Here is a 21,480-nt window from a genome sequence, read left to right on the forward strand (position 1 = left end):
CATCCCTAATTATGTAGCATCACTTTGTGTCCAGGGCAGATTGACAGGGTTCAATCTGTCAGCATCTGAAGGAGATGCGAGTCCCTGCGTAAAAATGCTCTTGTTAGTATTGTCACCAACGCATAACCATTGGATATATATATATAGGGATATATGAGGTGCTCAACTTGGATACACTTTGAGTGCTCACAATAATTTTAGGTGAGAACAAACAGTCTGGAGACAGTTTTTAAAAATGTATCTTTAATCTGTTTAATGTTTTTTTTTAAAACACCCACAGATGGAGAATCAATACATAACTATTTTATTTTAAGATAGACTGGTTCTTATATAATGCTAATCTACTTGACCTGATCACTCAAAGCGCTTTATACAAATTGCCTTCACCCATTCACACCCATTTATACAAGCACTTTTTCTATGTAACTGCGTCCTGTCTAACACCGATACACATTCATATTCAAGTGGATGCATCGGACAGCAACTTGGGGTTAATATGCTGCCCGAAGATACTTTATCATGCAGCCTGGAACAGCCAGGGATCCAGGAAACTACCAACCTTCTAATCAGTAGATGACCTGCTCTTTCTCCTAAGATACAGCTGAGGCAGTAAGCAACAGTGTTTGCCTAGTTTGTCATGTTTCCTAAACTGTAATTGTATGAAAGAGAAGTTCAGACTTCTTTATTGTGACTGCAGATGCTGCTTTTCTGTCTTTCTGCTACTTCCTCTCTTCAACACTTTACCCCTGTTGTGTTGGTGCTCTCTGTTTCCATATCAACCTCAATGAGGTGATTGGCCGGCACTTGCGCTGACTTGTGGGCTGGACTTAAATAGACTAGCCTTTTGTTTAGCTGTGCTCAGCATTCTGCAGCAGCATCCATGAGGCATTTGATATACCTTTTAATTTATGTAATTATCTCTTATCAGTAAACAGTGGCTTGCAAACTTCACTGAAGCTAATCAGCTGAAAGTTAACCAATCTTTCCAGGTAGGCAAGAAACTGTCAAACATTTGTTTAAGTGTAGCATGTGGTAGCACATGATGATGTAAATTTTAGATAAAAGTATTCAGGGATGATTTTGTGGGAAAAGTCCAGCAGATCTGCAGTTTGTGAAATATTCAGAACAGCCAATCTGGCACTAAGGTATGCCACATTCAAGGCCACTTAAATCCTCTCACCACTTCTAATGCTCAGTTCAGCAGGTCATCTTAACTACTCCTGCAATTTGCATCACTGATTTGTGTTAACAGCAGTTAAATAGTTATCCCTAATAAAGGGACAGGTGAGTGTGTTTATCTAAGTAAAGTTCTATGCATGCGGCCCAGATCCTGCTGAACACATGAGGTGAAAACAGTTTGAAGAAACAAAAAAACGATTTGCACAGTTGGTTTTTGAAGAATGATGCTCTATTTCACAGAAACGCTGTCTTACTGAGAAAGATTTAAATGTTGTTTTCCTTGAATTTATTTTGCCCCATCTGTAGAACTGAAATGAAAGAAAAAAAAAAACCAACCCACACACCGCTGTGGCTTAAGAGACTATGAGCCTCGGAAATACTGTTGGTCAAAAAGAAGGCAAAACAGTTTATATGACAACCTTGGGTACTTAGAAAAGAGTATTTTTTCTAAGTACCAAAGTTTTTAAGCATCAAGAATTTGGCTCTAGATCTAATCTACACTCAAATTCTTATGCAACATTGACGTATTTCTAAAAATACAGTAATTTATGCGTTGAGTTAGATGGATTTTGAGGCCGTCTGTGTGACAGATCAGATAATTCTGTCAATGTCAGCTGTCATGTCCTAGAAACTCAGACATCATCGCTGGTGTGTTGTTGAACTGGTTGTTCTGGACTGATTCCAGGTCCCAGAGCAGCTTAATAGTGTCAGCATCTATCTGCTGCCTCTGCCAGATCCACTTATGCAACCACATAGGAATACACGCACAAGCGTGCACACATGCAAGCACACACAACAACCAAATACAGGTCAGTTTTACTGTTAGCATCTGGCTTGATTGTCTAAGTCAAGAATGTGTGAGCAGAATGCACTAGATGTTGGTTTTAGCTGGTTTATCTAATACCAACATTCTGAAAAAAGGGGGGCACAGATATTACGATCAGCCCTAGAAATTGGTAAATTAAATCCAGCTCTCTGTAGGCAAATGCTGACCTGCATACTTCAGAATTTAGGATCCACAACGATTGCTTAGTAAATCCTCACTAATGCTGGGCAGGAAAGCGAGCAGATTTACACTGCAGCATAATTTGTACAATACTTAAATTGTTGACAAATACAGGAAGCTTTGAGTAATCTAATCAGGTCCAGTACTCATAAGGTTACAAGTAATGAAGAATGAACCCAAGGGACAGAAATGTAATAAAATGGTCATAATCTAATTTTTTTCCCCTGAGTTACTTAAATGCAGTCAGACAAGTGCACATTGTTGTCTTTACCTGTGGCTTTTTTCAGTGTGTCCATTTCTAAACATACACATTTCATTAGTATGCGCACAGCTCAGTGTCAAAAGGGTCAGTGTGACATTCAATGCAGCAAACATAATTAGGTTGTAGCAGTTTTGAAGAGGATTTACTGAGATTAGGGTTCATTTTAGAGAAAAATTTGCCCAAAATGTAACAAAATGGTTAGTGCAATCTTTTTTTTTTCAGCTGAGTGCATCCATTTCTAAACATGATCATTAATGTGGAGTTTATTAGTATGTATGGAGCTGAATGTCAAGAGGGTTAGTGAGCAGTCCAATATTGAAAAACAGAAAACACAGTTAGGATGTTAAAACAGATACTAAACAGTGTCGAACACTTTGTACACTCTACATAAATTCATCACAGACATACAACTGAAGCATTAATCACACAGTGGGGGAAATAAAATTATTTGTTTTTGTAACATCCAAAGAAATGAACAATGTCTATTTTATAGTAGTTTAATTTTAACGGAGAGAGAATATTATATTCTGTCTCTCTCTCCAACGCGATATTGCTAAAATATGTAATAGAAATGCCTGTCCACTGTGTCCATTAATGTGAAATGAACACGCATGCAGAAATTGCATTGCCGGCAGGGGGAGATAATATATTTAAAGCCACAAAGTTGGTAGTGAGCAAAAAATGTATGAAGTGCATTCCAGGGTCCTTAATCGCTGGAGGTGATTAAGCTATGCGGCTAATACGTATTTATGTGTAAATGTGTCAATAATGTCTGTTTAAACACTTTCCTGTGATTATTTTCACGTTGTACTGAAATAACATATCTCCCTCTCCTGTTACTGCAACTTCTGCATGGGTATATTTTCACCATTTAGAGAAGCAAAGGGAGAAATAGACACAGTGAACTGGCGTGTCTATTGCACGTTTTGCCGTGAAACTGGGTTGCTGTCGCCATTAAATCGAAAACTACCCTAAAAATGAACAAGTGTTCATTTCTTTGTAAGTAAGAAAACATACAAATTCAGCAGGGGATTAAATAATTACTTCCCTAACTGTACAAGCCTTGCACCACATCATCCAAGTTAATGGATGTGCACATTAATGTACTGTAAACTGTAAGTTTACAACTGCTTTAAAACTGTCAAGTCATTTGTGCTAAATTACACCAAAGGTTCTTTTTAGGCAGCAAACAGGCCCAGTAATACATCAATTAGACACAAAATTTATGATCTGTTAAAGTGGGGATAAATTAAAAAATATGATATACTTAGGCAGTATAGTTTCACTTTGCTGCTCATTTGTTGCTCATTAGAGGGAAACATAGTTGCCACTTGTCATGTTCCTCACAGCCTGGATGTTGGCCTGTGGAGTCAAACACTCTCCTTCCATTCAACTTAAAACAACGTAATTAAAACCAATACACCAATAATGTAGCTACCGTAAGTAACTTGATAATTTTGGAGACACTTAAATAAAAGAGTGCTATTAAATAAAGTCAAAGCCACTGTTAAATCAACAAGGGCAATTTGCCCATACATTATTATTATTCTGCTAATTATTCAGTTATGAGTTTTGGTATGATGCTTAAATACAGATGCACAAGACACCCACACAAAGAGAAAGTGAGAAAAGGAGGAAGATCGCAGATGTACCAATGTTAGTGTAAAGTCCAATTATGTGCTCCACAGAAACTCTAATCAATAAACGATAGCTTTCTTTCTGTCTGTGGCTGAACCTGTTATAGGTGAGGTGACAGAGGCCTGTAAGAAATGATTCATTTAGGAAAGAATGTCACTGTTTCACTGAACATCTCAACAAGGCATTGTCCACGGTAACCTTTCACTTCAGCTGCTGCACAAACGCTCCGTGTCCTGCATCCTTCAGACTAATGGAAACGTTGGTGCTGCTGGAGAGCTGTGTTAGTGCACTGGCACCAAAGGTGTTTCACTGAGGCAAACAAACAGCTAAAGCTCAAAAAAGCTGGCATGAGCGAGTGCTCTTAGGGATTCAAAAATGTCCCCTTATCCTCACAACATCTTTTTGAAACAACTTAAGCAAACTGCTTTCTATCACCATTATTTTTTATCGTCATCGAACAAACAGAAACACGGTTTCTTTGTGTAATATATTGCCTGTACACTGAGTGAAAGATGAAGGGTAGCTCACAATCTAGCATTTGTGGGATATGCAGAAAATTTGAAGTTTGTGGTAAACTTTCAGCAATAAACAAGAGTTTTACTATGATTATTACTGGTTGTGTTCTCAGACAATATTAAACATATTCAGTGACTGATGTTTATTGGATAAAGCAGCAAAAATGAGAAAAAAAAGCAGTCGCAAAACAGGAATTACGCAATTCTTGAAGTGCCAAGTAGCACCATATTTCAGTTTAAACAGGTGAAGCATAACTAAGGCTGCCAGTGTAACTGATAATTAATTTGCATATGTGGCCCCGATGAGTGTGTTTGATTGCTCTTATTGTTCGTGCCACCTGTGAAGCCTCTCAACCCACCTACAACTACATTTACATGACTGAACTAGAGCAGAGGTGGTGGCACAGAGCAAGGGGAAGCACGCTGAAGTGTCTTCGCCCATTTGCTCGGTGAGTGTGAACGTGGGGAATAGCAGCAGTGAGCTATTATCCACACCTGGACTTTCCTTTCTATTGCAAGACAAAGCGTGAAAAATGTGAAAGCCTTCAGGCAGATGTTTGCATCATTGTAGCTCCGTAGCACCGCTGTACATTAGATGCAAATTAATAATTTAAAGTTGCTAGAGAACAAAGAAGCCAACAAGTAAAATACCTGCACAGTCCCACTACTTTTATCTTAAATATCTTATATATCTTAAATATCTTGTACTTTGTTTAGAGATTTTTGTTGACATCCTGAATTTCTGTGTAGCTTTGGTTGAACTGTTGTGGCAGCTTTTCTGCTGATTAGATGATGCCCTCGCTTTTTCTGTCTCACTTTCATTTGTTTGAGTTAACATGTAATGATGTAATGGTCACTGGTTCTGCAAAATTCACTGGAGATTTTCCCTCAATTACATAATTTCTGACTAGCTAAAGGTCACTGAAAGAGTGCCTACTGCTGCTGCTCTGTGCATCTATTAACTTTTCAGTTAGATAAGTGTTATGATGTTGAATTGTTCTTTATAATATTCTTGTATAGCATTATGGTAGGACATCAATCGAGCAACCTGTAGGTTACTTAGACAGCTGCTCTCACCTAAATTGCCCACCTAATTATTAAACTGCGCACCCACATACCCACACCCACACATGATCTAGATCTGACCCTGTGCATAATGGTAAAGATGGCGACTGTCCTACCCCTGCCCTCAAACAGCCAATCAGAAGCCAAAGTGGGAAACATATGAGTCATACTTTTTGTTACACTGATGCACATACACAGTAAAAGGTCATAGCAATTTGACTTGTGGATGGTTGACATATATAATAATGAAGTCAACTGTATTTTGTTTATTTCACGTAATGTATCCATGCCTTGAATTAGCACGGCATTTGTTTAGTGTGAGGCTCGAGGGACACTTATCATTGCTGGTGCTCATTACAGTGTAATGTATATGTAGTGTAACTCTTGGCATGTGTACCAGGATATTAAAGTTTAGCTTTGATAAATGCAAAGAGATTTTATGTCCTCGTGACCAATGAAATTAAACTAACTATTATTTGGATAGGGGCTTTTTAAATAACTGACATGTGAGGCTTTATTTTTTCTTTCAGGATTTTGCTCTATAAAAGGTAAACGGACTGGTAGTTATATAGCACTTTTCTACTCAAGTACTCAAAGCATTTTAAACCACATGTCTTGTTTCCAACATTCACACTGAGAAGAATGCACACACCCAGAGAGATTTTCTAAATATCAGTCATTTTAGATCTCTTGTTTCAAATGACACCAAGCTCAGGTGTGACCTTAGACTTGGGCACTTTCAACACACCTGACTGCAGTTTTGTGTCGGTTGCTGTCTTCTGAGTTTGAAAACAAGCGCCGACGTCTCAGAGCTGTAATTTCTTTCCTCTTGAATCGAGAAAAGAAATTATTTCCCATGGAATCAATTTAGCAGGTCCAACAGGGAACAGGGAGGAAGGGTTCTCTTCCATAGCCCTCCAAATATCAAGCACTGGGTTTGAACAACATGTCAAGAAGCAGCCAGAATTTGGCTCGGTTATGTTTGACAGAAGTGGCTCTGTGGTTCTCCCTCCTCAGCACTGCAATAAACATTTTTCATTTCTCCATCTGGAGGCTCCTCTGTTGGACAGAAACAGATGAGAGCATCTAGCAATCAAACTGTCAGGCCAGTGTTGCACAAAAGCCCCATCGTACAATATGTCGAACTAAATGGCCCACATGATCATTGGTCATCCAATCGGGTCTCTTGTCACACACTATAAGCAAGAGATCTTTAGGACCGTATACACATACTCCTCCGCGCTTTTCATTGCTTCTGTTCTATCTTAATACACTGACAGTTTGTGTATCTCTATTTATCATGTATCCCCCCTAATCTATAGCTGTTTAAATTTTCAATGCATCTCAATCCTTTTACAGCAAATCTTTATTTTACTTTAACCAGTGTTTAACTGCCCCTTAGAGATAACAAAGACTCAGTTTGGAGGAAGTATCCTTGCCGTTTTTCAAGGAGATAGATCTTTAATGCTTTTCCTTTTATCCATCTGACGTCTGTATACTAACAGACTTCAGACTTACTGTGCACCATCAAAATGAGGACCCAAACCTGGTGTCAGCAGGTGAGGCAGACAAAGGGAACTTTAATGGCACTTAAAACAAAGTGGGAGCAAAAAATGGTTCAGAAAATTGGCAGAAAACCCAACTGAAGACTAACTACAGTTTATCCAACAAAAAGATGAAACACAGAAAAGGGACTTTACTAAAGGAAGTAAAAACAAAGTCAAAAGGAGGTATGGATGGAGATGTGAATAGCAGCTGGTGAACAGACAGACTGTCAAAGCAAGCAGGACTATAAATATGGTCTAAGAACAAATAGGACACAGACAAAAACTAATTAGAGTGTAGCAACCAATTATAAAAAGCAGGAAGGAAACAAAGACTGGAAATAAACCCATCGGAGACCACATATATTCTATGGTGTGTATAGTCCAATTGTTGCTGTGAATTGTATAAATAAAGCTGATTGAAAGTTATTAGCTAACAAGTCTTGCCACACTGAAGTCATCTTGATGAAGCCTCTGGGCAGTTATTTTGAAGCTGCTGTCTCCAGAACCATAATTGTAAGCTACAGCTACAAAACTGAAGGTCAAGTCTGATAAAGAAATGTTTTTTGGTGATTTTTCCCCAGAATAAGGTTTAAAAAGCCTTTTTCCCCCCAGCACTTCAAATTCTTCCTTTTAAGATGTACCATTAAGAGAGGACTCAAAAGCAGCGTGCAGAGGAAGGCTAAAGTGATAACAACACAGCAAAATCTCCAGTGTTAATTTAACACTGGAGAGTGTCTATATGGGTCCACTCCTCTGAGTGTTAAATACAACACTGTTGAGTGTTAAATTAACACTTTTGACAGTGTTATATGTTTAAAAGTAACCTAGTCAGTTTTGAAGATTAACAATGGCTAACACTGAGCAGTGCTGATTTTCTAACACTGGAAAATAACTCAAAATGTTAGAAATATTCCAGTGTTAAATTAACACTGGAGATTTTGCTGTGAAATAAATAAACTTTCTATAGCTTCAGTAGAAAAAGAATACAGTAAGAATACAATGCAAAGTTATGTAAAAAGCAGTTTTGTCCAGCTCAAAACGATCTGTAGTCTAAAATCTTTTTTTAACCTTCAGATCTGTAAAGGGTCATGCTAGATTTTACTATTGTAATGCACTGTATACTGTTGTTAGTCAATCGTCTCTTGCTCGTATACAATTAGTTGAAAATGCTGCTGACAAATTATTATAAATATAGCTTTAGGAAACTGCTGATCTCTGGAACTGTGGTTGGGAAATAGGTTGCTGTTGTTTTATTTTATGTAAATATTGAGAATGTGTGTAGCATCAATCTCTAGTAAATGTAAACTCCAGATGTGACGAGGAAGAGCTGACTTTAAATGACGCAATCATTGGGGAACAATTTGTGATTGTGAATGAGAGCTCTTTACCGGTTTCACACTACAGATAATCCTCCATCATAAAACATCATACGGCCGAAGTTGACTTACTTTTTAATTCAGAATGACCCAGAATGAGTGAGTGACCCCATAAACTCACCAGAAAAGTGTTCAAGGAATTCAAGAGAGGTGTTTTACGCATGGACTGTAGACATGCGACCACTGTGCATTGTGATGCTAACTTGTCTGCCATTTTGAAAATGCAACAATCACCATGATTGTTGCAAGTGGGGTAAAGCGAATAAGATCCCAGTAACACAGGCATAGAAACCGGTCTGCGACCATCTGGCAACCACCAGTCATCATGAAGGAACAAATGAGTACTCTATGACTGATTGCAAGTGGAGATTTATGGCAGTCGCTGGGAAAAAGATCGCTAAAGTCACAGTTGTACAAACTTGCAAACCAGACGGTAAGCCCCTGGCAGCCACCTGTCTCTAGGAAAAATGTGTATTCACTGGTTGGCAAAACCTCCTTGGTCACTAGCATGTTATTGAAGTTGTAGTTTGAATGAAAGAGGCAGATTGTCTACAAACACTGTCTAGTTCCTCTCAGAGCTGCAGTGAAAAATGAGACACAAACACATGGACACCGCTTCGTTTGTAAAAGTTGCGCCCTTTGAAATATTTAGAATTGTCAAAAGGCATTGAATTTACTTTGAAGGCAATCTGTCTTTCATTTATGTTATACTCTTTCAATCTGCACTACTGCTCAGCTAGTTAGCTAGCATTTGCTGGCAACCAAACTTGGAGGTATTTTGGTGAAGATCTTTTTTGTGTCCAATTTCATCCTGCAAGAACCAACCTCCACAAACTGCCGCCAACCACTTGAGGAACACATAAGGAACCAGCCTTAAGTGGGATTAGAATAACTTTGGTGATTAGAATATTCTTTCTCGTGCTTACGATATAAAGGTATTTTTATCTTTAACTATTTTTAATCATTTTTCATACAAGAAAGAGAAAGTGAACCTTGAACCAGGGTAATAAACACCCTTTTTGACTTACTATGAAATGAAATAAGGTTATTGCTACAAGCTCATTTTTATCCATCTATTTTCCGCCGTTTATCCAGGTTTGGTTGTGGGGGCATCAGTTTATCTAGTTGTTCCCAAGCTAGGCGAGAGACATGATCTCTCCAGTGAGTCCTGGGTCTTCCCCGGGGCTTCCCCCTGTAGGACATCCTTAAACAACTTATCTAGCAGATGTCCAAGAGGAATCCAAATCAGATGCTCAAACCACTTCAACTGACTCACTATGATCTGGAGGAGCAGTGGCTCTGCTCCAAGTCCCTCTTGAATGACCAAGCTCCTCCCCCTATTTCTAATGGACAGCCCAGCCACCTTTCAAAAGAAATTAATTTATACTTGTATCTGTGACCCCATTCTTTCAGTCACTACCTAGAGCTTGTGATTATAGGTGAGGGTAGGAACATACCTCAGCCATTGAATTGATAGCTTTGTATTTACGCTCAGCTCTCTCTTTACCACAGCAAATCAGTAAAGTGTCACTCCTGATGTTGCACCAATCCATTTGTCAATCTGATGCTCCTTTCTCTCCTCACTCATGAACAAGACCACAAGATATTTAAACTCATTCACTTGGTGTAGTAACTCGTCCCAGACTCAGAGTGGACATTTCAGCCTTTTCCACACGAGAGCCTTGGTCAAGGTGAAAGTGCAGATTCTCATTGCTTGAGCCACTCCTGTGCAAGCTGGAAGCTACCACCTGATCAAGGTCGAGCTAAGGATGAACCTCTTTGCCACTGAGCACTTTTTTAACTAATCAGTCATGCCCCATGTCCCTAGACTCTGCTTCCATTACAGAATGCATGACAGTGGGACTGAGGAGATCCTGGAAGTGTTACTTCCACTGCCTGACTATATCCTCAGTTGAGGGCAGCAGAATCCCACTACCACTGTATGAGTATGAGTAGAGTGTCACTTCACCCTCTTGATTTTTCTAATGTTTTATGAGAATCTTTTTGAGGCTAGCCAAAAGTCTTATTCCATGGTCTCACCAAACTCCTCCCACACCTGTGTTTTTGCATCAGCCACTGCCAGACTCGCGCTCCACTTGGAGCACCTGTCAGCAGCCATTGGAGTCTCACAGGCTAACCAACCCCAACAAGTCTCATTCTTTACCTCCAGTGTCCACTATCTGGTTCTAAGATTACCGCCACAAAAGGCACCACCAACCTTGAAGCCACAACTCTTGCAGCCATCTCAGCAATGGAGGTGTGGAACATGGCACACTCAGACTTAGTGTCCCCAGTCTCCATGGGGGTATCTGCCAGTGGTTCCCAGTGCACCATCACTATATGTGTGGGTACGCCAATGCTGTCCAGCAAATTGCTTTGATTTAGCATCACTCTTTGTCTTGCCCCCCACTCAGGACCAGTTTGCCTTGAAAGACCCTATAAAGGCCAAATAACGGCAGAGCTCCTTGGATTACTGGAATGCACAAACCCCTCTATCACGATAAGGTTGTAATTCATCGAGGGAGCTTATGTTTATACTTTAGCTTATTGTTGCACTAGCAGTTAAATTATTTGTGTTTGCTTATTTGCAATGTACTGAGTTAGGTTTACTTGCACTGGATGCTGCCTAACAGGATTTTTTGGTTGTCGAAACTGATATAGTGTTTATTTACATGTAAAACAACAAGCAAATATGTAATATATGCAGTATCCTGGATACAATGGGTTGCCTGATCTAAAACCAGGTCATTTTAATGTAACCTAATTATTTTTGCATGTGAGGAACCTAATGGATGACGTGGAGAAAGAATAACCTGTATAACCTGAGCAGGACTGAGCAAGAGAGGGAGGAAGGGCAAGGATCATGCCACACAGAGCGGTACTGTTTAGGCCTGTGTATTAAATGTGTTATTTGTATAATGCTACTGTTGTGTGAGTCCAGACCTACATTCTGATCCTCTTAATATCAGCCAGTACTCTGAATCATGGGACCAATGATTCTGTGGGTGTTACAGCAGCCAGAGGGCCTCAAATACACTCTCATAGATAAACACGGTACACATAAAATCAAAATAAACAGCAAGTATGCAGGAAGGATGAGTTTATTTGTTAGAAAGTTCATTGCAAAGTCTAGAAGACAGAAGTAAAATGTTTAAACATCTTGAAATCCTAAACTTGTATGTTGTATGAATGTGTGTGGACACTTGGTTGCAAAGAAAGATACAGAAATGTATAAAGCATGATGTCCTCAAGCCACAGACGTCCGACCTGAGAGAGGTGGTAGATACTCTTCACATACAAGATTGTGGTATAACAGAGGGGAGTTAACGTAAGTAGGGTTAAGACAGTTGAAGGGGCACTTATGGTGTATTATAGAGCATTAAAGGGCTTTAGTAAGTATTTTCAACATGTTATTGTTGAGAAGTAAAGACCGCAGCAAAGACAGTTATATAAATGTTAAAATGGGTTACAGGGGCAGGATTTAGTCTGCCTTAATGTGCTAAAAAAAAAAATTAAAAACAAGTCCAAAGGCAAAAGGGGCAGTTGAGGTAAAGAGAACAAAGGGAGGAAGGATTTCACATGAAGAATCTCTTGACAAATTCGAAGAAACACTCAAGAGTTTCTACGAATTTGTCAACATTTTTCTTTTGCTGTATCAATGAGTGCCTCTTCCCGTTCCCTGTCCGGAGACTGTTTTCCCCTAAATGTCATCTTGGATCAGCAGAGATGCAATGAATACTTTATTGTTCACCCCGGAGCTAGTGCAGACGAGACCAAACATGCTCCTGCATGGTAAATGTATCGGTCTTTACCGCTGTAGTATCACTGCTAACCAACATTACCTTCCCAGGAGTCATAAGACAGACAAATCAGTGCACCCCTGACCTTTCTCAGAGCTTCATCTTTCTTCCCATTAGTACCACAACTGTTACATTTTGTTGTTGAGCAATCTAAATTTTGGCTTCCATATTTATGAGCTATTATGAATATCTAAAAAGTGATCTTACGGACACGTTAGTTTATACAGTTTTTGTTCACTCTGTCCAGTGTGATAGCGCTCTGCCTTCACTGAGCCTGATCTATGCTTCCCCCGTTTGTCCTTAAATGCTGTCTTGCAGGTTCCTGATACGAAGAGTTAATTAGTGCAGCTAGTAATACTTCACAACACATGCTGAACATTCAAACACTCATTTAACTCATTTAGCACACTGCAACCCCAATAAACACACTGCATGAAGTCATTGTGGCTTCTGCTTTTTTGCTGTTTTGGGTAATAAATTGGTAAATTTTGGTGATAGCTACATCTTTCCTACTATTTGTCATGACTCATAAGGCAGACACTGATACCACCAACAAATGGAAGACAAACCAAACATTGCAACATTGGGAGAACACCAGATATTATAAAAACAGTTAGCATCACTTGTTGATTTCTAGATGCCGCATTTTAAAGCCTCAAAAGTGGCATTTGTCCACCACCATGTTGGTTCATACTGTGCATCTGAGGTGTGACTAGCATTACTGACCATGGTGGGAGTTGCACCACACAGACATGGCTGGAGTCATCCCCACTCCATCATCAAAGCTTTCTTTCTTAATCTGGTAAAGGATTTATTAAAGCCTTTTTCATACTCTAATTCCTCTGCATGACACGTGTTAGTAATAAGAAACGTATTTGTTAAGGTGATAAATCACAAAGCGCCTGTTTACTTGCAGAGTGAATATTCATCTTTGGTCACAATTAATAATTTAATAGATGCCACAAACAGGCAATGAGAGAAGCATGTGGGAAAGAATGATGTTTGACATGGAAGGACAGAGATTGCTTTCACTTTGTTTTTAACTTCTTTTGATCTACTACAAGATGTCACTGGACAAGCACTGCTTGCTTTGCATGCCAAGTCAATAAATACCACTGGCTAAACTATATGGGTGCAGTGCACACACCAAAAATCACATATTGTCTCTATAATGTATAATAATTCCAGTAAAATGATCCCAAAAGCACAAGTAACTGTAGCTGAGTGGCACAGTTCATTGACTTGAATTAGCAGAAGCCAATAGTAGACAGCTAGGTGTTGCCACAGTGGCAGCCATGCACATGGCCACAATCCAAAGCTTAACAATTACACTCAGGGAGAAACTATTTACAGAGATCAAGACTGGTTTAAATGGTAGTTGGGCATTTTAATGTTATACTTTGTGTGAATGCACCTACTTTTAGAGCTACCCTCAAATGGCCATTGGACAAACTTCAGCTTTTGGGGCTTCGGCACTGGCTTCATCTTTCAGCTCAAGACTTGAACAACAACTCTTTTAGTGAAATTAGTAAAATAAAATAAAAAATAAAGCTTTATAGCAAAATAAAGCTAAAAGGCTTCAATGAAGAGACTTTGAAGCAACCGCAGAACAAGCCTCCAATCGCTTTCTTTATAAAATTGCAATTTACAAATATTTCTTGAAACAATGATCTGTGAGTCATAGCTAAGTAGGCTAATGACAGCAATACACCTCCTTAGTTCATCATTTCCCAAGTGCACAGGAATGTGCTTACAGGAAATCAACCAGCCAGTAAATCCAAACAATTCCAAGTGTGATTCGCAGTAGGATTGGACACAAAAATGAGAAGATTAAGAGGCAGTCCCAAAATCTCTCTAAGTCATCATATTTCTTTAATACTTCATTTTTGTGTGTTTTTTTTTACTTCACTTCCTTTACAAGTACAACATTAGAATGAAAATCTAACAAGATCAACTCAAATACATTTTTCTTTTCCTCATCGATTAATGTATCCCTTCATTCTTTAGTGTTTGGAAGTGGGTCATTCACAATGAATCATTTCTCAGCAATGCAATAAATACAGATTTTTACTTAATATTACTTAAATGCATGTATTTTGCGAGCTGTAGCTAGCCAACAAACTTGGTTCTCCCCAACAAGAAAAGCAATAAATGACCATTCAACGCCATATGTGGAGGAGGCAGCTAACAATCTAGTGAATAATTCTTCTTTTTGTTTTTTCTTACTTTAACTCTTACCAGTAGGAACAACATATAATAATTCCAACCCAGGAGGGAGTAGGAAGAGAAGCTGTGCAAACAGGCAAAGCTGGAGAAACACTGCTTCACTCATTCCTCGAAGTTAAATAAACAAACAAAAACAAAAGCCCACTTGTGTTCCTGTACATATGCAGACCCACTGACACACTCCGAGGCAATCCCGGGAAGGGATTGGGCGAGACACACGCACCGATAGAGAGAGAGCAGGTCTTTCCCACCCTATCAACAGCTGCTGTACTAACAGCATATTTCTGTTAGAGTGGGATATGAAAGCAGGGTAGGAATAATGACTGGCCACTTAGACTCTTAGACCACCTCATATATAGAATCAGCAGTTGACAGTTCCACTTTATCACACACACACACACATACACACACACATCTTTATTTTTTCCATTAACCACCGATCTTTAATGGATTCTAAGCTCCTAATTGGACCGGTGTTCCCGACACCGGACCCGACTTCCCGTGCACCCTGGAATATCACCTCCATCAGCCCTCGCCGGTCCATGGAGCTTTCATCGATGGCTACAACTGTAAGTATCGCGCTACAACTCTTGATTTCTCCTTTCTTGTTTAAATGACTATCCCTCGACTGTACTGGAGAGCCCCTGCGCGTTGCATCGATGCGTAAAGTAAAATGTGAACCAACCCACCCAAATGGGGAAAAAACGGGCAAAGGAACTCGCTATTTTTTTTTCATTCAGAAAACGTGAGATGTTTGAGAGTGAGAGTGCGCGAGGTGTCACCTCTCTGTGAATGAATGAATCGCGGCATCCTCCCCATGCATGCGTATCTGCGCTCAGTTCATTCAGCGCGGGACCTGAATGAAAGCAGGAGCGCAGCGCAAATCCCGTCATCACCGGTGGTTCTCTGGCTTGCTCTGCTGAGGCTGTAAAGAGATGCTGTGGGTGTAGTTATGTTTAACTTCTGTGGTGAGAGCGTGAATCAATTTTAACCTGCTCCTCGTGTAGTTTTCTTATAATAGTCCTCATATACCAGTTTGCAGGGACATCATCCACTTAATAACTAATAACAGTTCTTTAATATTCCAGGTGACTTAACGTAACTTTATTGTTTTTTTTTTTTCGTAAATTCTGTCCGCACAGAGGTACATGGAAACAAACCGATAAATGACTTTAATTGTTTTCTTGTAATTGCTTTAGAAATTTGTTTTAAAGTCGTCCACACCTCGCTGTCATCCTCTGTTACCTTATTTACAGTTATTTTCAAGCTGGAAAGTCTTACCCAGCCTCAAGGATATATCAGATTCTATTTCTCTTTGTCTCCCTCTCTGATTCAGAGTAGGATTAGTTTACCCACCGCATCCAAGAAATCCCTTTAAACAGATGTGTAGCATCGTGATCGTCTAGACTCTAGACGATCTGTGTGTACTGAATATAGAACACAAGATACTCTTTAACTTTGCCCCACATGAGCCCATTTCGACCTTGACTAAGAATGATTTATAAAAGGAGATTTAAAGATGTACTGAGAAACACATGGGTGAAGCGATACACTGGATGTAGTTCAACAAGTGGGAATGGTATAGTTTGGATTCTGAATTTGAAGCTCAGACTTGCAGGCTTTAACCACTGTATTTATGTGGTCTGGTGTTCATGGGAGTGCTGGGAAAAGCTGATAACAGAGCCGTGCCTGGGGGTAGCTTCTGGAGAAACAGATGGGATCTTCTACTCCGGATAAAAATGCGGTTTTCATTTTGATGTTCCTCTGTAGGATTCTCTTTTCTTCTTTCCACTGTTTGTGGCATTTTGTTAATTATCTATCTAATCCGCAATCTCTACAAGGACATAAGCCAGTTTAAAATGTCCATGCGTGTTAGTGCGCATGGATGCACATACATTTGAGCACAGCTCGTGTGAGTGCTGATATGATACGTGCATGTGGCTTTGTGTCTTAAAAAGGAGACTATGATAGAGCATGAGTGAGTGGGTGGCCTTTTATAATCGTGTTTTGATACCTGGTAAACACAAGAGTTTGCCTCTGAAGACGCAGACAACCTTTTCTCTGCCAACTTACTGATAGGCTGATTAACAACTTGCTCTTGAGGTGTGGCAGATTCAGTGAGCAGATAATCAGCTGAGCAGTTACTGCAGCATTTATCAATCCCGTTAAGCCTCAGAACAACTGAAGGAAAAAAGGCTATTACCACTTAAAAGAGATAGAATAGGCTGCTGGATTGCAGTTACTGATTATCTGTTTATGTTTGCATTCAGTAGATATGGGAGTGACAGGACATGATTAAAGTTAAGTCAACTAAGCCCTAGAATAAATCCAGAATATGAGATTTTAATTGTGCAAATATACAACCTTAACATATTTTTTTAAAAACTGGATGGACGTTCCTTGCAGCAGCCTGTTGGTCAGTTGTGGTTGTGAATGTCCAACACACATCAGTGCACTTACATCAACACAAAACAAAATCCAATAACTAATTTTCTTAGATGATCTTTTATTAATTCCTGACAACCAGATTTCACCCAGATATTTTACTCACAGAAAAAAATCTTTTAAGGGATTATGCCAATATTGTTTTTCTGAACTGCTAAACAAAAGCATCAAAGGCGCTTGATTAAAGATGAAATTATAGTATAGAACTGACTATAAGATCCTATTTAAATATAAGAGATGGTTCCTATTTCCTAATATGTGCAGAAGTCTATAGCTCACTGATATCTGAGTGGCTACAGAATTGTTTTTAATAAAAAACATAGAATCTTCTGCAGTTATGTTTATCATATATGGCTGCATCAGAGGGATGTTGATTTAATAATTTTTGCACACAGATTCATCAGTGCCTGTGCATGTGTGTGGGGAAGATACTGAGCTTGAAAACTCTTTATGTTTATAGAAATTTAAAAGGGACCTACAGTGCTTTTTCTTATTTTTGTCAGTATAGACTGTTACAACTTCACATTTTCAAATTAAACAAATCTTCAAAATTGAGGTTAGCATTTGTAAGCAATCGGTGTGAGCCAAAAGCTCATGCTTCAGAGCTCAGTTTGTTCTACTCTTCGCTCATTGTCAAAGAGAGGGGATATGCCTAATATGGTCATCTGGAGCACACACCTCTGTCTGTGAGCACAGCAGCCCCACCCACCTGCTGTTCAAATATTTTGTTTGTATGGAGCGCCCAATCAGAACTAAACAAATACTGATATAAATATGAGCATCTATGTTCTTCTTATTTTTATTATTATTAAAAACAAAAGAAATGTCTTAATTTCATTCAGATTCAACTCCTTCTACAATTTTTCTTGTTTGTGTTCCTCTTCTTCGATGTCTCTCACAATCTCATATATCCCTTATCTTAATTTTATGCTTCACTCCATTTATTTTTCTTTGCCTGTCTTATCTCACTGTTCATTAAACAGTCACTAGACCACTACATTTGTATTAGCTGTTTTTCAGCGATGAGGAAAAACTCAGCGATGCTGGTGCATCTGGCTTTAGTATGTGTTCACAGACATATTAACTATCAAGAGTATAAAGATAACATTTTAGTCTGTAAGTCTCACAGGAAAATGCATAGAGGACGAGGAGCCTTCCGTGCTATGCAGCTCGTTGTTTCCTTCCTTCCACCTCGTCATGTGATCGGCATTAATCTGGTCCTAAGCTGCTCAAACTGGGAGAATGATGACATCAGAGGACATCAGAGGGAAAGAAAGGAGTGATTGAGAGATTTGTAGGAAAAGTCAGGAAGGCGAGAAATTATGCAAATTGGGAATCATCAGTGGCCATGGAGGAGAAGCAGATCCAGCAGGGAAAAACTGAACTGTGTTATCCAACGCATCCCTCATGACAGCATCAGATTGGGACTGTGTTTACGTTCCACATGCATGCATGCAAACTTCATCTGCTTTTAAACCATACATCCCCACCACATTTTCACTCATTAGCCTCCATAACTGTGCCTCAATTTTCTCACTCTACTGTTCCTCCATTTAAAAACGAGAGCTTGTGACTCTGCAAAAAACCAAACAAGAAACAGCTGAAACAGATGTCAAATAAGCAGAAAAAAACAGATGCACACTTAAATGTGGCATCCAGGATTAATGAAAAAGATATGCGTGTTCCAGTTGACCGGTAGGGCAGCTGAGGAAGATTTAGTTCAGCAGAGCTAGTTCTGGGGACCGTGTGCATATGTGTGTGGGTGGGTGTGCATCAGTCTAAAAGAAACACAGGGAGAGTCAAAAGGGAAGTGTTCATGCAGGCGAGTGTGTAAGGATTTCTGATATGAATTCTGAAGTGGAGCTGTGTGCTCTCAGGTGAAACAGCATCTCAGAAAAAATAAGGTGCTGTCAAATGAAAACCTTTCATTAACACGCAACTTCTTCTTCTGAGGTAAAAAAAAAAAAACAACAACAACAAAAAAAAACCCAAAACCCAACCTTGGTTTATTTCAGTTCATTTAAAATGGCAAGTGCAGTGGTTGAATATAACTAAGTGCATCTTTTAGGGATAAATTTGTGGCACTTTCTTTAAATTGATTTTTTGTATTTGACTTAACCTTAGGACTCAATGTAATGTATTTTAATATAGGTAAAAGGGCTTCTTGTACAAAACTGCACAAATTCTGCAGCCCTGCTGAATGTTAGCAACTGTAACAAGATTGCATCTCTTTTAAAGTGCATCCAATTTTGAAGATGCACTGACAAATTTGCCTGCTAATAAGTCCAAATGCAATGTTGTCAGTTAAGGTACCTAGTACTGACCAAATCATAGCCAACCGTGGCATGAACTGAATCATGGATTTGACCAAAACCCCATAATTCTGCATGCACAGCACTGTGCAAAAGTTTTGAGTCTCTTTCATTTCTTTATATTTAGCTTCCAAAGAGCCCAAATTTTGGGTCATTTTATTTTTAAAGTGGTCTTGAGAAATAGTGTCAAGGCTTTCTGATGCTACTCTAAAGTTTTTCTTTAGACACTGGCTGCTTTTCCACCCATTTTTAGTCTAGTCCACGTAGCTGACCGTTTTCAGAAGAATACATTTTATTTTTTTAAAATCATTTAGCACTGACCTATGGATCTTTCTTTAGAAAGAAAGAAAGGCACTTAACTCACGTTTTGTACACACACACACACACACACACACACACACACACACACACACACTATCAGGTTGAATCTGTCATAAATAGCAAAGATATAGTAATTTGTGTCATGGCCTGTGATTCAGCCATTTTAGGTTCTTAGTTTCAGTTCTTGATTATATTAAAGTTCAATAAGGAGCGATCAATAGAAGAAACTGAACATGATTTATTGATATACAGAATTCAATTAAGGTATTTGTTGATTAAACTCTGATGGCCCATCATAGCAAAACAGAATCCCAACAGTCATATCAATTAGGGCAGGACCCTCCATGTCAAGTTTACCTTTGTGTCCAAGTTTCTTGATTTAATTGTTGTTACTCACTTCCTGTTTCACTTTGCTGTGTAGTTTTCTTGTGCATTGTATTCAGTCTCACATCTTCCCCTGAGACTGTGCTCATTGTGTGCACCTGTGTCTTCCCCTCAGCTGTGGTTCATTCCCTTGATTGGCTCTTTGTGTGTGACTGTAAATAGATAATACACAACTACATCATCCTTTAGTCCTTTATTTAGTCCTTTGTTAAGTCATCTGTTTAGTCTCCCAGTGTGCTACTTTGGGTCACTTTTCTTGCTGGATTTATAGGCGTTTATGTGTTTATGGACTTCATTATTGAACTTTTATCCACCAATGAAGGTGTGCTTTTTGTTTATTCCACCTGTCTCCTATGTCTGCATTTAGTTCCTTAACCTGCAAACGGTAACAGTTCAACGGGCATAAAATTGTATTTTTGCACAAGAAAAATAATTCCCTTTTGGTGCATATGTCAGCATGGTGTGCAGTGTGTCCTTTAAAGAATGAAGGCAGCTAGAGAAGTGGAGTACAAAAGAACAACAAGAAGAAGAAAAAACTATCTACAGCAGGTGAACAGCATCTAAAAGTCACGTTCTTCAGAAATAGGAAAAACATTCAGCAAGGACTTAACAGCGGATATCTGGCCCCTCAGCTGATCCATCTACTGTTCACTGAAGCCTCACCAGAAAAGGTTTCAGTAAAAGGGACACTGTCAAGCAGTCCGTCTTTAAAAGAGATAAAGGGAGAAAAGATGGAGATATGGCAAACTACATAAGAAGTGGACTGAAAAATAGTGGCAACACTGACTTTTTATCAATAAAAATCAACAATTTGAACAGATGTTTAGTCCAAATTGTTGCCAATATGTACACTGAGTGTCTGCAGCCATATGTAAAACACGCTGGAAGCTCTGTCATGGTGTGTGGCTGCATTTCAATCAGTGGTGTTGGGGATCTTTGTCAAAATCTATGTAATTGTGAACAAAAAAGGGTACAGCAACATTTTGATCAACCATGCAATACGATTTGGAAAGCAGTGTTATGGCTTCATTTTTTAACATGACAATGACTTTCTACCAATGCAGTAAAAGTATACCTGGATACAGAAAAAGAAACACACACACACACACACACACACACACACACACAATAGAACACTATCAGTCAAGCGTGGCCACCTCAGAGCCCGGACCTAAACATTTTTGAAGCATTGTGGGATCGTCTTGACAGAGAATGGCACAAAAGGCAGCCAACATCCAAAGAAGAGCTTTGTCCTTCAAGTAACCTTGGCAACTGTTCATGAAGACTTCTTAAAGAAATGAAAAGAAAGCTTTAAAGATATTTCGCACATTTTGTGCCCATTTCCCCTTTTCTAGCAATATTTTTTTTTAAATAAGGGGTGGCTCAAGACCTACTGTATACATA

The 21,480-nt window shown here is 39.1% G+C and overlaps 1 protein-coding gene across 1 annotated transcript in view; it reads left to right on the plus strand.

Moving 5' to 3' along the window:
* Positions 1 to 14,791: 14,791 nt before the first annotated feature.
* Positions 14,792 to 21,480, plus strand: part of LOC146381381 (melanopsin-A-like) — a 39,978-nt gene continuing 33,289 nt past the window's right edge. The window contains exon 1 of the mRNA XM_084937394.1: positions 14,792 to 15,183. Coding sequence (XP_084793520.1) covers positions 15,061 to 15,183 — 123 coding nt within the window. The 5' untranslated portion in view covers positions 14,792 to 15,060. The remainder of the gene's footprint in view (positions 15,184 to 21,480) is intronic.

Source organism: Perissodus microlepis, chromosome 8, assembly GCF_051167445.1.
Source record: "Perissodus microlepis isolate ML-2025 ecotype Zambia chromosome 8, ASM5116744v1, whole genome shotgun sequence".
Lineage (NCBI taxonomy): Eukaryota > Metazoa > Chordata > Actinopteri > Cichliformes > Cichlidae > Perissodus > Perissodus microlepis.